General features: G+C 37.1%; 1 protein-coding gene across 1 annotated transcript in view; it reads right to left on the reverse strand.

The window, feature by feature from the left end:
* SBF2 (SET binding factor 2) overlaps positions 1 to 19,358 on the reverse strand; it is a 3,151,758-nt gene that overhangs the window by 1,435,376 nt on the left and 1,697,024 nt on the right. The window contains exon 11 of the mRNA XM_044058929.1: positions 6,353 to 6,485. Coding sequence (XP_043914864.1) covers positions 6,353 to 6,485 — 133 coding nt within the window. The remainder of the gene's footprint in view (positions 1 to 6,352; positions 6,486 to 19,358) is intronic.

Here is a 19,358-nt window from a genome sequence, read left to right on the forward strand (position 1 = left end):
ACTGGTTGGCTAACAATGAGTCTAAGAGAAAAGTTGCAATAACAAATAAGGCATCAGAGGCACCCTGCAAGCTTCTGGAAAGGGACTCAATAGATGGGACAAAGAAACTCCACCAAGCTGCAAGGCAAAGACAGAAAGACAAATAAGATATTCAGACATCCTTCATAAGGGATGACAACAACAACCTGCTCAGCAGCTCTCATAAAATCAAAGGCAGATGAAAGGCAATTTCTGAATGAAGAAATCCCCTACAGAAGTTGTACTGTCCCAGATATGGTCTGTGATGAAAGATTAAAAGGAGCCCTTCCTAGAAGAGATAAGAAAAGCATTAAGGAAAATTAAGTCAGGGAAAGCAGACAAGCTCAGATGACATCACAACAGATATGATCAAGATGTTTGGTAAGTTAGGGGAGAAATGGCTCCTGAAGGTACTCATAAGCACTATGGAGAAAAAGTGTATCCCAGATCACTGAAGAACAAGCATTCTAGTGCCAGCATACAACAATAAAGTGGACATTCAAATCTGTGGATAGTACATAGGTATCAAAATCCTGTCACTCTGCATGAAAGCTCTGGACAGGGTGACTGTCAAATGGATGCAGAGAGTAGTATAACATAGAACTGGAGATGAGCAGTTTGGATTCAGATCAGGATGCAGCACAACTGACCCAATGTTTTCAGTGTGAGATACAATTGAGAAGAAACTACAGATGAGGAAAGCATCCAGCTGAGCATTCCTAGACTTGCAGAAATCATATGACATGGTCCCAAGAAAGCTGATTGTTGTGGCTCCAAGTCTCAGAAACATTTGTAGAGTTACTTCAGGGTACACAGAAAGACCTAATGACATACGTACAAGCAATGTTCGGACTCACAGAGTGGTTCCCAGGTGGAGTGGGTTTGCATCAGGATTCAGCTCTGAGCCCACTGCTGTTCATACTGGTGTTGGACTACATTAGAAAACAGGTTACAGGGGAAAGATCAACACAGATGCTGATAATATGGCATTAGAGACAGACAAAGAACAAAAGCTTCAGCTAAGATCAGGGGAATGGAATGCAAAACTGAAGGCATATAAGATGAAACCAAGTACAAATAAAACAGCTGTAATGACAGCAAACCGAAGAAATAACAAGAAGCTGAGAAATGAGATTGGAGGGAAATAGTGGAGCAGGTTAACAGCTTCAACTGACTGGAGGAGGGGGATGAGAAGAAGGGAAGTCTGAATAAGGAGATCAAAGCTCAAGTCAGATAGGCTGCAGCTAACTGGCACAGAGTGTCAGGGGAAGTGCATGACAGAGGAATGCCAAAGAAGAGGAAAAGCAAGGTGTACAAAACAGTGATGTGACCAGTATTAAAGGATTTGGGCAGTAAACGCAGAGCACCTGACAAAGCTACAGGTGATAAAGATGATGTGTCTGAGATGGGTGGTAGAATGCATACTATGGGACAGGCGAAGAAAGAAGTAGATCAGGTCAGAACTCAAAGTAGCTCTCATTGCAGTGAAAATCAAAGAGAACAAATTATCGTAACTCGGACACATGCAGAAATGCAGAAGACAAACTGGTGAAGAAGATTTGGGAAAGACAGGAAGAAGACAAAAGGAAATGAGGTTGTTCACCAAAGAGATGGATAGATTGTGTGAGTGAAGACGTAGAACAGTCAGACTTGACTGTCAAAGAAGGAAGGAAAGCTGCATTGAATCAACAGAGGTAGTAAGAGTTGTCACAACACTCAACCCCATGTGGAAAAATGGGTAAAAGAGGGTTGATGATGATGGTATTTGAACTTGTGTGCAATGTGGCTTAAAAATGACAGGCAGGCATGGAAAATCTGAATATTTTTGTGGATGCATGACACATTTTTCTCTTCCAGTTTACCACTCAGTAGAAGGAAATTGACAATTTTGTTTACTACTTTCTATATGGGTATCATATATTGTATTATGTAATTATATGCTACTTTCTGTGAAGAATATATTACAGTAATACAGAAAACATGGAACTGGCTTATGGTCATATGTAAAAAAATACCTAAGATAATAGTAAGAGAAAAATAAAAAACAAAGAAAGTGAACAGTTACACATGAAATAAGTTGCTACACTTTTAAAAATGTCAGAGGTTATTTGTAAAGGAACTAAGGAACTACTAGTCTAATTTGATCTAAGGAGGTTAAGAAATGATGGTGAGCAGGAAAAGGCTTAGCGGGAGAAAAGGAAACCAGAACCAGAGAGAAGGGGAGATAGAAAGGAAGAAGGATGAACGATGAGCTGAGAAAAGTAATACAGTTATCACAGTCTTTTTTGTTTCTTTTTTTCCACTTTAATATTTTTAAAATCAGATACTGATTAAAAGACAGATCACACATCTGCATTAATGTGATCTTCTAGGGAATGCATACTTCACTTATTCTTGGCTAGAAAGTTTGTGAATGGAAGTTTGATTAACCAAAATAGAAATGGCAACTGGGTTATCCCAATTAAATTAGGAAACGTGAATGATTCCATGCAAATGTTTTTTTCTAAAAAGGTTATTAAGTTGTAATTCAGTTGTTATGAAATTGTTTAAACAAATGCACATAAATGAATAAACCAAAATAAGCAGTAACCTCATGACGGAATTATTAAGTTTTATATGGACTGAGTGGCTCAACAAATACTGGCATGTGATTTTCCAAAGAAATATTCTGAGTTATGTATTACTAATATTATATGGAAAACAAATGAATCTGTTACCCCAAGGATATAAGTGTTGTCATCAAATAGTAACATTTCAACAACATTAAAAGAGGTGAATTACTTAAATATGTGAATTATGCACAAGTTATTTACTTTGGGAAACATGCATCAATGTGACAAACACAGAGACAGATTCCATTTTACTCAGTAAAAAAAAAAACTGGTGCAATCCTCATTTAAAAGTAAGAGAAGGGTTGTCGATTTTTGTGGAAAAAAAGTTTGATTATAGCTGCTACAATTATATTTAAACAATAAGAAAATGATGATATATGATTTCCCTTGTCATACCAAATAAGGTATACATGTGTATTAAAAAAAACTAGAACTCCAAGTGACTGCTTTAATACAAAAAGTAAACCAAACCTGACAACACTATCACTTCTATGAGTAATACTCATATATGGTTGCATGGCTTGGGTATGGTGATGTCACAACTCAGAATGTGTAGTTCTCACCCTCTTTTTTCACTTCCATTCCTCACATTTTTTCAGGCAGTTCTAAAGATGACAGCATCTGTAAAAGGTGTGGGGGAGGGGCAAGCTCCAAGCTGGTCATTCAAGGATACTATGATTATAGCATATCTCATGCAGGAGTCATACATGCAGAAGCCTACAAATGTGACAGCCAGGACAGAATGGAAAAACAGCAATCATCCGGCATGAGTTGGAGATTCATCTGTTAACCTTGACATGGAATCCACACTCTGGGCAGCACTGTCAGCATAGATATGATGACCTGCAGAGGTGGAGGGCTGAACAGCTAGCCCAGTTGATACTGCAACTTCAGGCTAGAAGGTCAGAGTTCTGCAGCAAGTATTTTTTTTTTCCTATTTTCTCTTCATTAACATAGGTTTCCTAATAACTATAGCATAATACTGTGAAAGTATGTTATATAAATGCAGGCATTTGCAGCAAGAATTGGCAAGCATGCAAACATATATGGATATATGAGCAACTAGATATAGAAGTAAATATATACATAAACAATTTTAAACATTTTATATATATATATATATATATATATATATATATATATATATATATATATGTATGTATATACAAGTGTTTGCCAAGCATTCAAACTATAAAAACTTGAAACACTAAGACATAGGCACAAACAGATCATATGAAAAGATTCAAAGGTAAAGCACCTTGAATTACAAAGATTAAAACAAAAACAAATACTTTATTTTTGCAGGGGGAAAATCACCCCTTTGCCCCCACATTCCTTGCTACTTACATATACCAATTCTGAGATTCCACTACAGTGAAGAAAGAGCAAAATGCGTGTGTGTGTGTGTGTGTGTGTGTGTGTGTGTGTGTGTGTGTGTGTGTGCATTTATACACATATATTCTTATAAATATGTATTACTTAAAAGATTATTTCTACGAAGTGCATAACGTTTTTAAAAATAGAGTGCAGGTCACACATCTTTTCTTACTGTGCTACTTTTGTAAGGCAGTCATTATTTCCATAATACTTGAAGCACATAGATGATCAGTGGCTACAGATAACCACCACACCCTATGTACAAGCAGGGGTAGGGGCAAACTAGCAACTGAATGACCCACATACAACTTATTGCAGACTGAACTGTTCAAATTGATTTTGCACAAATTAAGAAGTCTCCTTCCTTACAGTTACTTTTGATGATATTAAATCAGGAAAATACATGCAAGGTACACTGCAGCAATACACTTGAAATAAAACATACAGCATTGCAAAAGTTATAACATTTCATTTCTTACACCTACTAATTAGATGCTTTGTAAGCACTGTCAATTAAGTATAATAATGTAGCACCATGAATTTATTGCCTCCATTCTGTATGTATTTTACCCTCTCTTTCTCTTTTTATGCATTACTTCGCATTTCTTTTTTCTCCCTTTTTAGGTTCCCTTTTCAGGTCCAGAGTTCCCAGGAGTATCTAAGCCATGTTCCTCCCAGGTCAGGGAACATTCAGGATCACCCTATGCCTGACCAGGAATGTCCTCACAGGGTCAGGGTGGTGGATCCAGTCCAACAGATAACCTGACGTGGCACAATCTGGAAAAGCCAGAAAAAGCAGGAGCTTTCAGACATGGTCGAAGATGTGGTAGAGCAAGTAGTGAAATGGTAATTTCAGTCCTTACAGGAACTTTATAGTGGGTACAAGATTCTCTGCCCTATTTGTCTCTGATCACCAAGCCTCTGGAGGCCTCCATCCACATGTCACTGTGGAGTCTTCCATTGCCCAACCATCAGGCAGTGGAAACACTTGAGGTCCACCAAACTAGGGTGGGGATTACTGCAACTTCTCTTCACCTCCCCCTTTCCCTAATCCTCTCTCCTACATTCTCTTCCCTTTCATATTAAAACATTTGAAAAATGGGGAGGAATTGATACCCCACCATGAATATATAACCCCTCCTCTCCCACCTCCTCCAACATAACCCTCTTATTGTATTCCTTCTGTGTGTCCCTCATGCTATGCCTCAGTATTTTCCAGTTTTCCTATCTCCTCTTTCACACCTAGCAAAGCACCAAACAGGGTGTGCAACATGGCCACCCCTATAGTCAATATATAAATACCTTTATATATTTTTTTAAATTCATTCGAAATAACTGTGTTGACCGCTGCTTGCCTTAACCAACCACCATTAGTTCAGGTGGGCTTGTGTCACTCTTGTGAGTTTACACATCAATAAATTAATTACCATAGATTCATAGATTCATAGATTCATAGATTAGTACTAAGCTAACTGCCCTTGCAAGCCATTTTTAAGCCCCAAGCCTATCTCCCCTGTGAGACTCAAACCCTGCACCTTGTGTTTCTAAAGCAAACACCTTAACCATTAGGCCACCCTCCCAACCACTTGACTAAATCATTATTTTTCCAAATGTAAGCAGCTGTAGAAAGTGCTCTTTTTTTCACATAGGCATTCACACGTTGCTGTAGTTACTGCAAATAACCTGTGCTCATTATGTTTGCATATAGACATAATAGTGCTCTGTGCAGATACCCACTGTAAATGCATAAACCCTGGGACTGTGAAGATCCCCTTCAAATGCAGTATCAACAAATATTCAAGATTCTATAATACAAATACCGTAGAACAGATTGGTCTTCAGAGGCTATATTAAATATGAATTCCTATGATAGAGACGCAGTGAACTATGTAATGTAAAATTGTTGTTTGGAGATGGATTATCTACTGACAAACAAGACAATATCAGCTATGAATTACGTTATTTTAACAGCTGCCATCATACGAATGAAATGATCATCGAAAACATTCAAGATCAAACTAATGGACCACGTCATGTTTGAAACTACCTGTACTTGTTTTCAGGACAATGAATAGTAGCAAAGACACGCTGCCACTGAAGTTGCATTAAAATGACTACTTTTAATGTAAATATCATTAACTACCATTAAAATGACTAATTTTACTGTGGTCATTCTAACTGCTGCATTGTTTCACTGTCCATCTGTCCTGCTCCGTCCTTCTCTGCTTGGTGCACAGTCTGTTTTCTGCCAGCTGGTCCAGATCATGGCTGAAAAAGATCTGACGAACATTCCACTTACCCAGTTATTAAACTGAAATGAATAAACTAATAAAATAAAGTTGTACCTGTATTTCAGGGGAAACATCAGTGCCTCGAGAGCTCTGCATGCATCACTTAATCTTTGGTAGCTTGTTGAATGGAAGACAATCTTCTGCTCTGTAAGCACTGCACAGAATAGCCTGAGAATATTTTGGATTCCTTGAAAAAAAAAAAAGCAGGGATAAGCAGAAGTAAATAAATCATCTTGAAAGCTTCTCCATGTATTCTTGTGATGATTAAAATTATATGCAATTAGTGGTGACAGAAATATTAAATTCTGATTGCTAATTACATGACTCAGTAGCCCTCAGTTTCTAATGTTTGATATTAGCTTTTTAGTGTTCCAAAGTACATGATCCAAACACGTGAAGTGCTGTTATAGAGCTACAGACTGTGGTGAAAATCTGTAATGCCAAGAACATACTGTGACCAATAAAAGTAAAGAAATAGTGCAGAAGGCAATGCTCTTATATATATATATATATATATAAATATATATATATATATATATATATATATATATACATATATATATATATATATATATATATATATATATATATATATATATATATATATATATATATATATATATATATATATATCTCTGAGGCTATACCACTATCACTAAAGGAAAGTGCTTCCTCCATCAGTTATGAGCTTCAGAATGTTTCCAGTGTTCAAATGGAACACTCTCTCTTCCTGTTACATAAAAATAAATAGATTGGCCTTCTGTGCCCCATACAAGTAGACCAGATGTGCCTTTCACCTTCACTTTGGCTTCTGATGACTAAATGGCGGTGATGCTGTGTACTTTGTCAGCTCTGTGGTGTTATTTAACACAATTCTATCCTGAAGGACAGGAGAGTGCAAACCACAAAATACCTTATTCCAGATGTCTGTCTTGTACTTTACTCAACTCAGCCCTAATTTTACTAAACTGCTTTATCACAAAACACATTACAAACCAGATAAAAGTTGCAGAGGTAAATAAAGCACATATTAATGAAATAAAGGTCAGCATATATTTCATACAGACTCCCAGGATACTAATTTAAATAATAGCATAGATAATAGAATAAAATAGTAACATAATATAAATTCACATCAAAGTAAAACAAACAGAATTAATATCACATCATGGCAATAAGACAATATTTTAATATAGTGAAACGTTTATTTATTATTTATTCATTTATCCTTTCTTGACCGGGTTAGTCCCACTAGGCTAGTAGCCTCTTCTCAGGGGAGACCCCGGGTGATATTTACACTATTTGAGGAAATTTGGTCAGGGCATGGGGGATCTTCCCCTACTCTTTTTGATAGAAGCCATGGTATCTTTTACATCTGCATGAGCTACCACCAGTTCAGGCAGATGGGGCCTTGGCTTATTGTCTCATCCAAAGAATGATACACTAAGAAGTGCAGAACCATCATATACTGAGCTGCAGTGATAGTAATCAATCTACCTGGTGTGGGAATAGAACCTACTGCTTTCAGTACCACAAGTGAGTGTGCTACCTGTTGCTCCCACTTACACTGCTAACATTAGTCATAATTGAGAAAAATGTCACTGAATCCAATAAAATAAAAAAACGAGATTTCTGCAGTGGAATAAGCCCCAGGCCCTTCAGCCTTGTATCTGTCTGCATCACTGGTCTCAAATCAAATGACTTGAGGGTGAGAAGAGGATGAGTCCACCAAGATGGACCAATAGAAAAAAATGACCAACAGCAATTAAAAATGCCAACTTTTCTAACTTCTGAAATAAAAGTTAAACACAGACACAAACAGAAAATATAACAAATCGCATTCACAGTGCACAAACAGTAGACCTAGCAGTCATTCACAGATACACACCCATGCATCAGCCATATATACACACTCCACGATCGCACAGCAATGAGGATAAGGGAAAACATTGTTAACCTTGATGGTCGTTGATTGTCACTGTCTCAGTGTCTCCAATGTGCTCTGGTTGTTTAAAGTGTTACTTGATGAAAACTACACCACTAAGTTTCATACCTCTCAATCTCTTAGTGCCATAAATCAGGACAAAGCCAAAAATAAACGGGGGACAAAGACTCAAAAATAGGGACAGATTTATTAAATATTGCTCTTATAAACTTAGAAAGTTGCTGGAATAATAGGTTATGCATTAGCATGCATTTTGTGAAGGATATAACATCTGAAACCCAGATATCTGTCATTATTTAGTGACTTCAGTCCTGAATAATTTGCCGTTGATGAAAGGTATGGGGACGTGCAACTGGGTAGGTGCCCATTTTCTGTGGAGGTCTGGGAAGAAAAGCACAAAAGTACTACAAAACATTTTAAAAACATTAAGTTTAGAAACTACAAAAATAATACAATACAAAAATCTACAGTTATTAGAATTAGACATAATGTGAAAACATTGGTTTAGAACAGATACAACTTTTATGACAATGATTTAATCTTTAAAGAAAGTTTAGCCACATTAGAGAAATTAAAGGTGAATGAGTATAATCCACACAAGAATTTCAACATGAACAGGGAGAAAAAAACAGGGTTATGTCACGTTTAGATAAAGAGTCCAGGGAGAGAATTGACTGACGTAAGGTTGTGAGTGAAGAAGGACGAATAAGGAAGTGTAAGATATGAATAGGTACTTGTACAGATTTAGGGGTATAGTTTATGCTAATACTGAGCAAGAACAGAGCCAGAGTTTGGCTAGAAGTCTTTCAGAATGGTTTTAAAGGACTGGAGGGAAGGTACTGACCTGATGGACACACAAGTTCCAGGCCTTAGCAAAATGGTACAGGTACAGACCATGCCCAGCAGGTATGACAGGTTTGTGGACAGAAAGGAGTTTTTGGTCATTGGATTAGAAGGACAGAGTGGTAACATAATTGTTTAGAAATGGTATTTAGTGCTTTACAAGCAGATGGATGCTGGATAATTTTATAGATACTGGAAAGCTGCGTATATGTTAGGCGGTAGTTCTAACCAATTTAGGATTTTTAGTACTACACAGTGGTGGGTTCTGAAATGGGTATTTTCTTCTAATTTAGTCATTTTATTATAGCTCAAGTGTTGCTTTTTGTGATGCCTGGAGGTTAGCAAGGATGCAAGCTCTATCAAGTAGAAAGCAGAGGCAATATGCAGTGGCAAGTGTAGTTTTAGTTGTGTTGGTGAGACAGTCTATGGTTCTGTAAAGCATTCTTAGTTTTTGGCAATTTTTTAAGCAATTTTATATAGGTGGGTCAAATTTTAGATTATCATCAACTATCATCATTAATTTGCTACAAGAAGTGACTTCCATGTTTGTTTTATTAAGAGAGAAGATTTTACATTTTTTTTTCATGAGAGAGGGATTTGAGAAAAAAAAAGTAGTACATTTTTTGGTGGGGGGGCAGTGAACATGAGCTGCGAATTACAAAGCAATGTTTCAGTGGCTGTTAAAGATGCCTGAATACTTTTTTGGAGATGTGCCAGATCGTCTGATGAGCATGAGTGTGGAGTCATCTGCATATTGTATTAGGGAGCCTGCTGTGTGGATGTGAAGAGGGGGTTGGTGAGAACATTAAAGAGAAGTAGTCCAAGGATAAACACTTGTGGTACACTGGTGATGACTGGGAGGTATGGAGAGAGGGCGAAGCACCATTTTACTGACTGATACCTATTGGACAAGTAATTTTGAACCATAGAAGTGTGGGTTGAGATAGGCCTAGTGAGGCCATCTGAAGTAGACGTTGGCTGTGGCAAACTGTGTTGAAAGATTCAGAAGTCTATCAATAAGGAGACTAGTTTGCAGCCATCTCTAGTTTAGTGACAGTATCTGTAAAGGATAAAAGGGCAATGTTAGTACCATGGATAGGGAGGGAAGCTTTGGTTTGTTGGGGATAGCAATTGTTCAAATATTTTGAAGGGGGTAAACATTGCTGTGCAGCACAATGTTTGCATCACATACTCAAATTTGTTTTTGCTACCTGCATCTGTGAATCAGTTCTGCTAAATTTAATTTAGTAAAATGCAAACATAAGGTCAGAGACTTAAAGTGGAAACCTGCAATTTGGTAACATGTTTAAGTAGGAACACTTAATTTTATTACTTTTCATGGCACCAAATACTTTTTTATGGCACAAAATAATTAGAACTGGAAAAAATACAACTACAAAGAGAAAACATCAAAGCTAAATTCCTGTTTAGCAATTTCATAAATAGACCATCCATAAGAGTGGGTACACTAGTGAAATGGTACACAGTGGACAGAAACACAAGGCAGCATCAATCAAAATGGAAATGTGAAATCATAAAACTGGAACTGAAAGCTATTTATACTATTATGGAGACTACATCAGATGGAAGTCCCATTACCCCAAGGTACAGTGATCTCAAGAGTTAGTACATGTAATACTGGGGGGCAAGGGAGTCAGACCCAAATGTCTGGGTGACAGAGCAGGTAAAATGACTTGCTAAAACCCTCAAGTTACACAGCCTTTTTGTTTCCATATAATTATTATATTTCAGCATGTGAGAAAATGTATATAAATATACATGAATCCAAAAACAGACAACATGACAGTCTCCAAGACATATTCGACAAGTTAAACCATCAATTTGAGCCAGAGAAAAATGCAGAATATGAAACACATTAGGTTAAAAAGTGGAAGGCAATGAGATGGGTGAGTAAGCAGATTTTGCTAAATCCATTGACATTTCAGAAATATGGGCAAAGAAGATTAAGTGATACAACAGCATCAAGTTAATAAAAAAGATTTTACAGAGAGACATATTTAATAAAGAAAAAGTGAAATGAGTGTGGATGAGAAGAAAGAAATGAGTACAAACTGGACAAAAAACAGGCAGATGTAAAAGACTGTACAGACTTTATGGTAGAGACTTTCCTCATAAAAGGCATTTCTGAGCATTAGGAAACATCTGTGCAAGCTGTAAGATAGAGAATAATTTAGCTACAGTACAAGGAAAACTAACTGCCCAAATCGTTCTGCTACAGTACGATGAAATGTAAGTGATGAACAAGAGTGTAAAGTAACATTGAAGAGACAGGCAGACATAAAAAGAGAGAGAGAGAGCAAAATGACAGAAATGAAGAAAGTGAGAAAAAAATCATAGAAAAAATATTATATATAAATATACGTACAAACAGTAATGTAGAATGACCAAAATAGCTGTGAACATAAAAGAAAATAATAACCAAAATGGTGAAGACAGCCACTGACAATGAATCATTATTGAATGCACCAGCAGGTGAAACATACAACACACTAACTGAACAGCTAGTCAGGAGAAGAGTTTATGCAAGCAATTAAAAATGTTTTAGTCAAAGCTGGTCTGCATAGGAGATCAGAATAGAAGGTAATGTAAATACAAGCAATTTCTAGCCCTAGAAAGAATGGAATCTTAGCTATTGAGTTATAACCAGGGGAGAAAGAAAACAAAAAGTAGGGCAGGTAAAGAGTAGTGACCTGTAATCTGACACACGAGGATACAGAGAAATAATAAGAGAGAGCAAGGGAGAGTCTGAACATGGAAAAAATGCATGATTGAGACTGAAATATTGTCAGAGTCAGAAATACAAATACACTTTCTCATTTCAAACCAGTGTGAAACAAAATAAGACTGCACAAGTACAACCTGTCTGAATGTATAAAAGAACTATGGTCTGATTTGTAAACTAATTGCTATGGGCCATGTATAGTAAAGAGTAAAGAGTTTAGCTGTTATTGATACCTATTCAAGATCACTAGTGGTAGAACCAGTACATTCCATACCCTCAAATGAAGCACTTCCTGTTCTTAACAAAATATATGATAAGGGATAGCCACTGTCGACCTTAAAAAAAAACAGTTCACAGAGTTTTGGGAATGCCGAGGAATTACATAGACATCAATACCTACAGCCTATGTGCGGTGTCAGCTCCTTCATGCAAAAAGTAAATACCACGTCCTGGGGAATTCAGTGGAAACAACAATTACACAGTAAGGGGAGAAGATACATAATGTCCTTTCACTTTAGTCCTTCAACTACATAAGCCAGTCTTATGCTTAAGTACAAGTTTAGAAATAAAACCAAGCCCATGAACTGAAAGAATGAACAAGTCAGAAGAACAAGAGATGGAAAAGAACAACATGAAAACATATGCTGATATAAGTCGAAGGGTCAAGGAGCACTCGCTTAAAAAAGAACAGACTACTTCACTATATGAGAAATAAAAGCATGACTTTTTGTTTAGCTTATTTATTTATTTATTTATTTATTTATTTATTTATTGACTGACTGACTGATTTGCATTCCTGCAGGACCAAGCACAATGGCTTCTCTTCCTACTCTCAGTTGGCCTTTTCACTTTGTGGGAGCCAGGGATTCATTGCCCATCTGTTCTTGCCCAAAAATCCCCAGGGGTGAAGAGAGGTGGGTAGGGAGCAGGCCAGCTTTTCTGGTTATGTGGGGGATACCTATCCTTCTCCCTGGTAGATCACTCCTTCCCATGTGATAGCTCTTCTGAGCTGTATGACAGTGAGCCTCTGAGGTTCCTCTCAACTTCTAGTGTGAGCTTCACATAGCAGTATGGGCTAGATAGACTTAGACTCCATGAGGTAGACACCGACTGCTCCTGCTTGGTTTCACTCGTGTATTGAGCCAGAGTTGCCCCCCCCCACCAAGACAGGGGCTAGATAGACTCAGGCTCAAGAGCTCCTGCTTGGTTTCACTCATGTTTCGAGACAGTTACCTCTCCCCTCTCCCCCAAGATAGGACAGTAGACAGCAGCTGCTTGCTTCCATTCTGCCTGACAGCTTCTACATGCACCTGAAATGCTATTCAAACTCAGCCTGGCTGTGACATAGGCAGGGCTACATCTCATTATGTCACAGAGTGGCTACTGTCCCTCTGGTTTTGATACAGACCCAGCAACTGATAGCTTGAGCGAAATATTACATGACAGCTACTTCACTACGTACAGAAGGCCTTGGTTAGCTATGAACAGACTTTTTTTTCCCTAATTGGTATTTGCTTATATTTCATCTGATATAAAAAAATACTTACTTCTGGTATTGTGAGGACAAGCTAAGATGTGCTGTGCTCTGCTCTTCAGTTCTCCACAGATTAAAATATGTGATTGTTTTTCTCAACTTAGAGCTAACCTCAAAGTTTGTTATGGCAAGTGGGAACTAGTTGATGTATCACTAAAAAGAGACTAAATGAAAGCAAAGTTGAGGAAAGGTAGTAGCCAACATGTAAAGTGCATAAAGGTGTTGCAAGGCGAAATGCAGCTGGATGAGCAGGTTCCTTCTCCAGACCACTAAATACTTATTTAAGATGTCTTTCTGGAAATTTGAAAGATGAACGGGAGACAGAAAGGTTACATTACTTCCAATGATAAGGTACTCACTGAGTTGATGGAGATGGTTAATACACATTCCTACATAATCCAGGACATCATCTAGAAGAACCAGGCTTTAAAACTAAAACTAAGGGAAGAAAAGGTTAAGAGCTTGAAGGGAAAACCTGCTCGGTTAATATAAGAAAAAGATATTTGCAGAGTGGACTAAAATTCCCATGGCTGATACCCATGTACAGCTTGGATATGTACAGGGCAGTTCTGTTGACCTCCTATACTGATTCTGGTCTGCTTCTCTATATATCAGTTAAAAGAGTGAATCCTTTCTGCTACTTGAAAGCCAGGACTGCGTGTAAGGTATAAAGCAGACTGTTTGTAGATTAGGACTATTCCAGAAGGCAAAGAGTAGTGTTCCTCCCCATCCAGCCACTATCCCAATTTTATTTACAGGAGGAGTCCAGACATATGAAACCCTGGAAGAAAAGATGAATGTTTTGCAAAGGGTGGGGTTAAACAAAGTCTTCAATGAACAAGTGGACTTGAATGCTAAGAAATAGGCTGATAATAATCATCCATTAAATTGAGCGAAACAGTTAGGGGACTTGTTTCCACTATTTAAAAAGTATACAACTACTTTAAGGGATAAAGAAAGGTAATTCAGCAAAGATCTCTTGGGATATCTGCAAATATACCTCAATGAGTTCTGAGAGACTCTGCTAACTAGTTAGGCAAGATGGCTGTGTGAGGGAAGCCAACACTGTTTTTGGACTGGGTGCTCTGTAACAGTCATTGGCATACAGTGACATTAAATGGACTCTCTAGTGCATTCTATTTTCTCCCTTACCTAGACAAGTATACCTTTATATGCTAGTATTTAAGCACAGTTAAAATGTTAAAAGTGGAAGTAGCACCACTTTCTCCAATGCCAGATGGCTCCCAGTCGCCTACAGAACCAAGACACTCCTAGGTAGGGTCTCCTCTTTTCAAACTTCTTCAGCCAGGTTCCTTCCTATCTCTTGCTGCCAAATTCCATAATAAAACTATCCCCACAACCTTGGCAACCTCTCACAATTAACTCCCCTCACTTCAGACCAGCGCCCCTAAATAAAACTGCATGTAATTACCATTTCTTCTCTATTATTGCACCCAAAATCTGGCAATACTTCCCCTTCACCTAAATAAATATTCTTTTTTCCCACGTACATCTCCATTCAAAATCTGACTACAAGTGCTTTCCAACTGCACATATAACCTAAGTCCTCTCTCACCTGCAGCACTTTTACTTTTCCCTTCTATTCTCTTCTGCAGCTTCCCTTCCATGTTTACTACTGAAATGAATCCATATTTGTTTTTCTTCTCTGTTAATGACATTTATTCATTGCTTGTACCTTTTGCAATTACTCCATGTTTGCGAATCAGCTCTGTTTTATTTATTTATTTATATTTTTTTATGAATTCCTTCAGCCAGGCTGTGTCTGGAAATCATCTGTTGTGATAACTGTACTACCACATTAAACAAACAACTACAAATAAATGAATAAATAATTTGTAGCCGAGTCTTTTTTACATGAATCTGTTATCCTTCCAAAACAGTCATGCTGCCCAAACAAGTCTGATAGAGCCTTGTGGTACCTTTGTTTCTAGTGCAAGATGCAGCATGTACTGCATGACTATCACACCAAAACAGTAGGCTTGGTTTAATGCTATAAAAGTTGTCTCTGCTACCTGACCCTACAAATCTGGCACTACAGTCTAAGTGTTGGGTGGATTATGAAATATGGCAACACTGTTTGGTATGCTGTACTACTGAACAGTTTAGCTGCAGAAATGGTTCTGCATCTCTGACCCTGATGCCCTGACATCTCAGAATTCCACACACAATTACCGTCAGTCTCTCAAGACTCCAAGACAACATATCTTGCTAGAATCACTCAGCAATAAAACTGCTGTACTTGATACTTGGTTCTTTGAACAAAGCACTGGTATAATCACCATTTCCATGACATGGCTTACACCTGATTTTCACATCTCAAACGTATGGAAACTCTGCTATGCTTCCATTGTGCCGGTAGGCCAGGAAAAAAAAAGGTGGAAAAGTGATGTTTTTGTCAAAACTTCTAGCACCTTATTTTACCTATGTGGGTCAAAGTACATGACTGTATGCTACCTCCCCTCACTGTTAGTCAGCTATGTTGCATTTTTCTACCTTGTCTTGCTTTGTCACACCTCATTTTTCATACTTAGCTCATACTACAGCACATATCTGCACACTCTCTTGTCTTAACCCCAGCAGAACTCTCACACATCATGCACATGTTTCTATCTGAGCTCTCCTTTCATATGCCAGAGTCTGTCTTAAGGCTGAAATGTAAGGTACACACAGTCCATCTACTATGTTCTTCAGGTTACCGGCTTCATGATGATCACATGATTGGAGCTGCTTTTGTTTCTGTATAACTCCGTTAGCACCACACTACCCGATCCAAGACTTCTTCACTCCGTTAGCACCACACTACCTGATCCAAGACTTCTTCACTCCGTTAGCACCACACTACCTGATCCAAGACTTCTTCACTCCGTTAGCACCACACTACCTGATCCAAGACTTCTTTGTTGGAAGTTGATTTACAATGACTGCAAAATCTTATTTTTCACAACTTTCCAAATGGAAACAGTACTCAGCCTATTTTCTCTTTATAAACGGTGTTATCTGAATCCTACATCCATGTTTTAATAAAAGCCTTTTCAATCTAGTAATTTCTCAATAACACATTTTAATTAAATTTTCAAAGCATTTCTGAATAATGTATTTCTGTTCTTTGAGTCCATGCAGCCTTTGACAGATTCTGACTGTATAAATATTACTGCTTCTTTTTGTCTGGATGTTTCTATTTCAATTGAAATGACACAGCAGAGCGGTTAAAGTGATGGACATGAAATGCACTAGGAATTTTCTAAGGACACCTCAGTCCTGCTGTTCGCAAACAGCACTTTTCTGGAGTAGCTAACACCACATCACGGTTCCTAATACTAAAGATATTAGTAACACAAATGTGATGGATACATTTCACAAAGCCTTCCAAGGTTAGGAAAGAGCGGTCTCACTGCAATCAGAAAAAGGCAGTCACTAACTTCCTTTGAAAATGGTAGTCACACATATATAGGATGTATCTTCTTGATATTATGTTAAACAAGGCTCTAGAAGGCCAGTAACTCTTAGGTTTAATGCACACACACATACATATTATATGATCCTATCCAGCTAGGACACACATAAACCTACCTCCATCTATCTCTCTGTCTAACTAAGTAGCTACATATCTCTCTCATAATAACTGTAATTTATGCCGGGACAGAACAGATTTACTGAGGAGCTCAATTCCACAAATAAAAGTAAGTGCAACTCATGCAACTCTGAAAGGTATGATCAGTTATAAGTTAAAATACACAGCAGTACGAATATGATAACTTGAGTAATAACATGTTGAGACTGAAATAATTAAATGGCAACCCGACAAAACAATTTTGTTTTACATGGAGCAAAGTCTCGTATCCTCTTTGCAGCCATCAGTAGCCCACTAACTTAAATGTTGCTAAACCTCAATGCATGTATATAACATTTTCAGAATTTTGCCCTTTTGGTTCTTCAGTCCAATGCAAACTGACTTTAGTGAACTGGTTTTCAATAAACTCTATCGATGATTAATAAAAGAAATTTGCAAGGAAGATGGAAATGTAAGGAGTGAAAGGGAAATAAAAATAAGGCAAATAATGGAACTGGTGGACAAAGCAGACGCTGGAATTATAGTATGGAAAGAAAAGATGAGAGGGACATTTAGGATAATGGTTTTTGCAATGTTTGTGGTCGACTCAGTATAAGCAAGAACTGTTCAACACACACGCACGCACACACGCACGCACGCACGCATGCACACACGCACGCACACACACACACACTTGTATATTTGGAAAGCAATTTATTCTCAACATTTCTGTTGACTTGGTGCAAAATAACGTGTTAAAGAGCTGAAACCATTAATGTGCTTGACTTTAACAGTACCCACAAAAGCTATAACAAGAAAGATGAGTTTCTTTTAAATGTAACCCAAGTAAATGCATTAAGCATAGGTGATAGCATTGTTCATTCATTGGATAATGGGGATTATTTGTGCACCACTTGCAAGGGTTGTTCTCTATATAAATGTTTTTCTGATTATTTAGAATTTTTATTAATAGTAATTTTTTAGAGCATTTGAGACAAAGTATTGTTACCAAGAAGCTGTAATCTACAGAATGAGATGTCCATGTAATAAGTTTTATGTAGGTAAAACTATGCATCAAGTAAAAAAATAAATACTTGAACACATTAAGGATCTCCATAACAGAGTATCCACAAGTTCAGGTGCATTGCATTTTTGGAGAAAAAGGTGAGCACGACTCTAAATTAAAGGAATTTTCTGTCATGACAGTTATTACACATTCAAAGTTATTTTGAATGTGTCAGATATATTGTTGAATAAACAGCCATGGTTCAAATATGTGTTAATTCTTTGCAACCTAAAAAAATGAATAACAAATTAAACATTAAATCTTTATTGCGATTTTTCTTATGTATTAAAATTATGTTTTTTACCTATGTATTTATTATCTGTTATACTTAAATTTATGAAATTGTCTCTATTTCTTTGAATGCTAATGAGGTAATTATGATGTTGTTATAAAAATATGATTATTTGACTGATGGAAAAACCTTGGAAAGTTGTTTTGCTGAAGCACTACTCATATGTTCTATATTGAAATAAATAGAATTATTTTATTATGGTGTTAAAGACATCTTTTTCAGGTACAACTACTGCTTGTCCCAAATAATGTTTTGCTATTAATCCTGTATAAGATAAAAAGACGTACATAAAAACTGAACCAGCCATCACTGCATAAAAATTACTTGTATCATGTTTGAGGATTCCAGGACTTAATTACTTGCTATTGATATGTTTTTCCTGCAATAAAAATGTTCTTAGTTAAAAACTACAGAAAGAAAACTGCATGTCTATTGCAAACAGGACAAAAAGAAAGATGAAGAGGAAAAAAAACGGTAACTAGTTACAGAAGATAACACGTGTGAGCATTTTTGGGTGCTAAACTTAAGAGTTACTGGCCTTCTCATGCCTTGTTAAACATAATCCCAAGAAGATATTTTCTACATCCTATATAACTGTGAATACCATTCTAACTATACCTCATTATAAGGAACATTCTTCATTCAGTGCCTTAAAAATTCCATGCTAGATATTGTTCCACAATGAAAGAGTCTGCCAAACCTTCAATGTCAAGTACTTTTTTAAATATATCCATTGTAAATAATACCAAATTGTATTAATTCATCAAAAGGACATTTTATAAATATTAAGGAATAGCTATTACCCATGTATGAGCTTCCAGGTTAAAGTTGATAGCAAGTGGTCCACATTTACCACCACATAAGATGCAGGTTTCTACATTTTGAGGACAGTGGCTTCAAGGCTATATAGCTGAAATGAAGAAAGACCTAACACAGCATTAGTTTTACTTTTGAGGATTATGCTCATCTTTGAATGACTGTCAGGCAAATTCTTCTTTCATTAAAGGACTTTTGTTAGTTTTCATGTAAGATTCAGTTAAAATGTGACTTTCACTTTACAATATTG

The sequence above is a fragment of the Protopterus annectens genome, chromosome 17.part0, assembly GCF_019279795.1.
Source record: "Protopterus annectens isolate FY-2018-M chromosome 17.part0, PAN1.0, whole genome shotgun sequence".
Classification (NCBI taxonomy): domain Eukaryota; kingdom Metazoa; phylum Chordata; order Ceratodontiformes; family Protopteridae; genus Protopterus; species Protopterus annectens.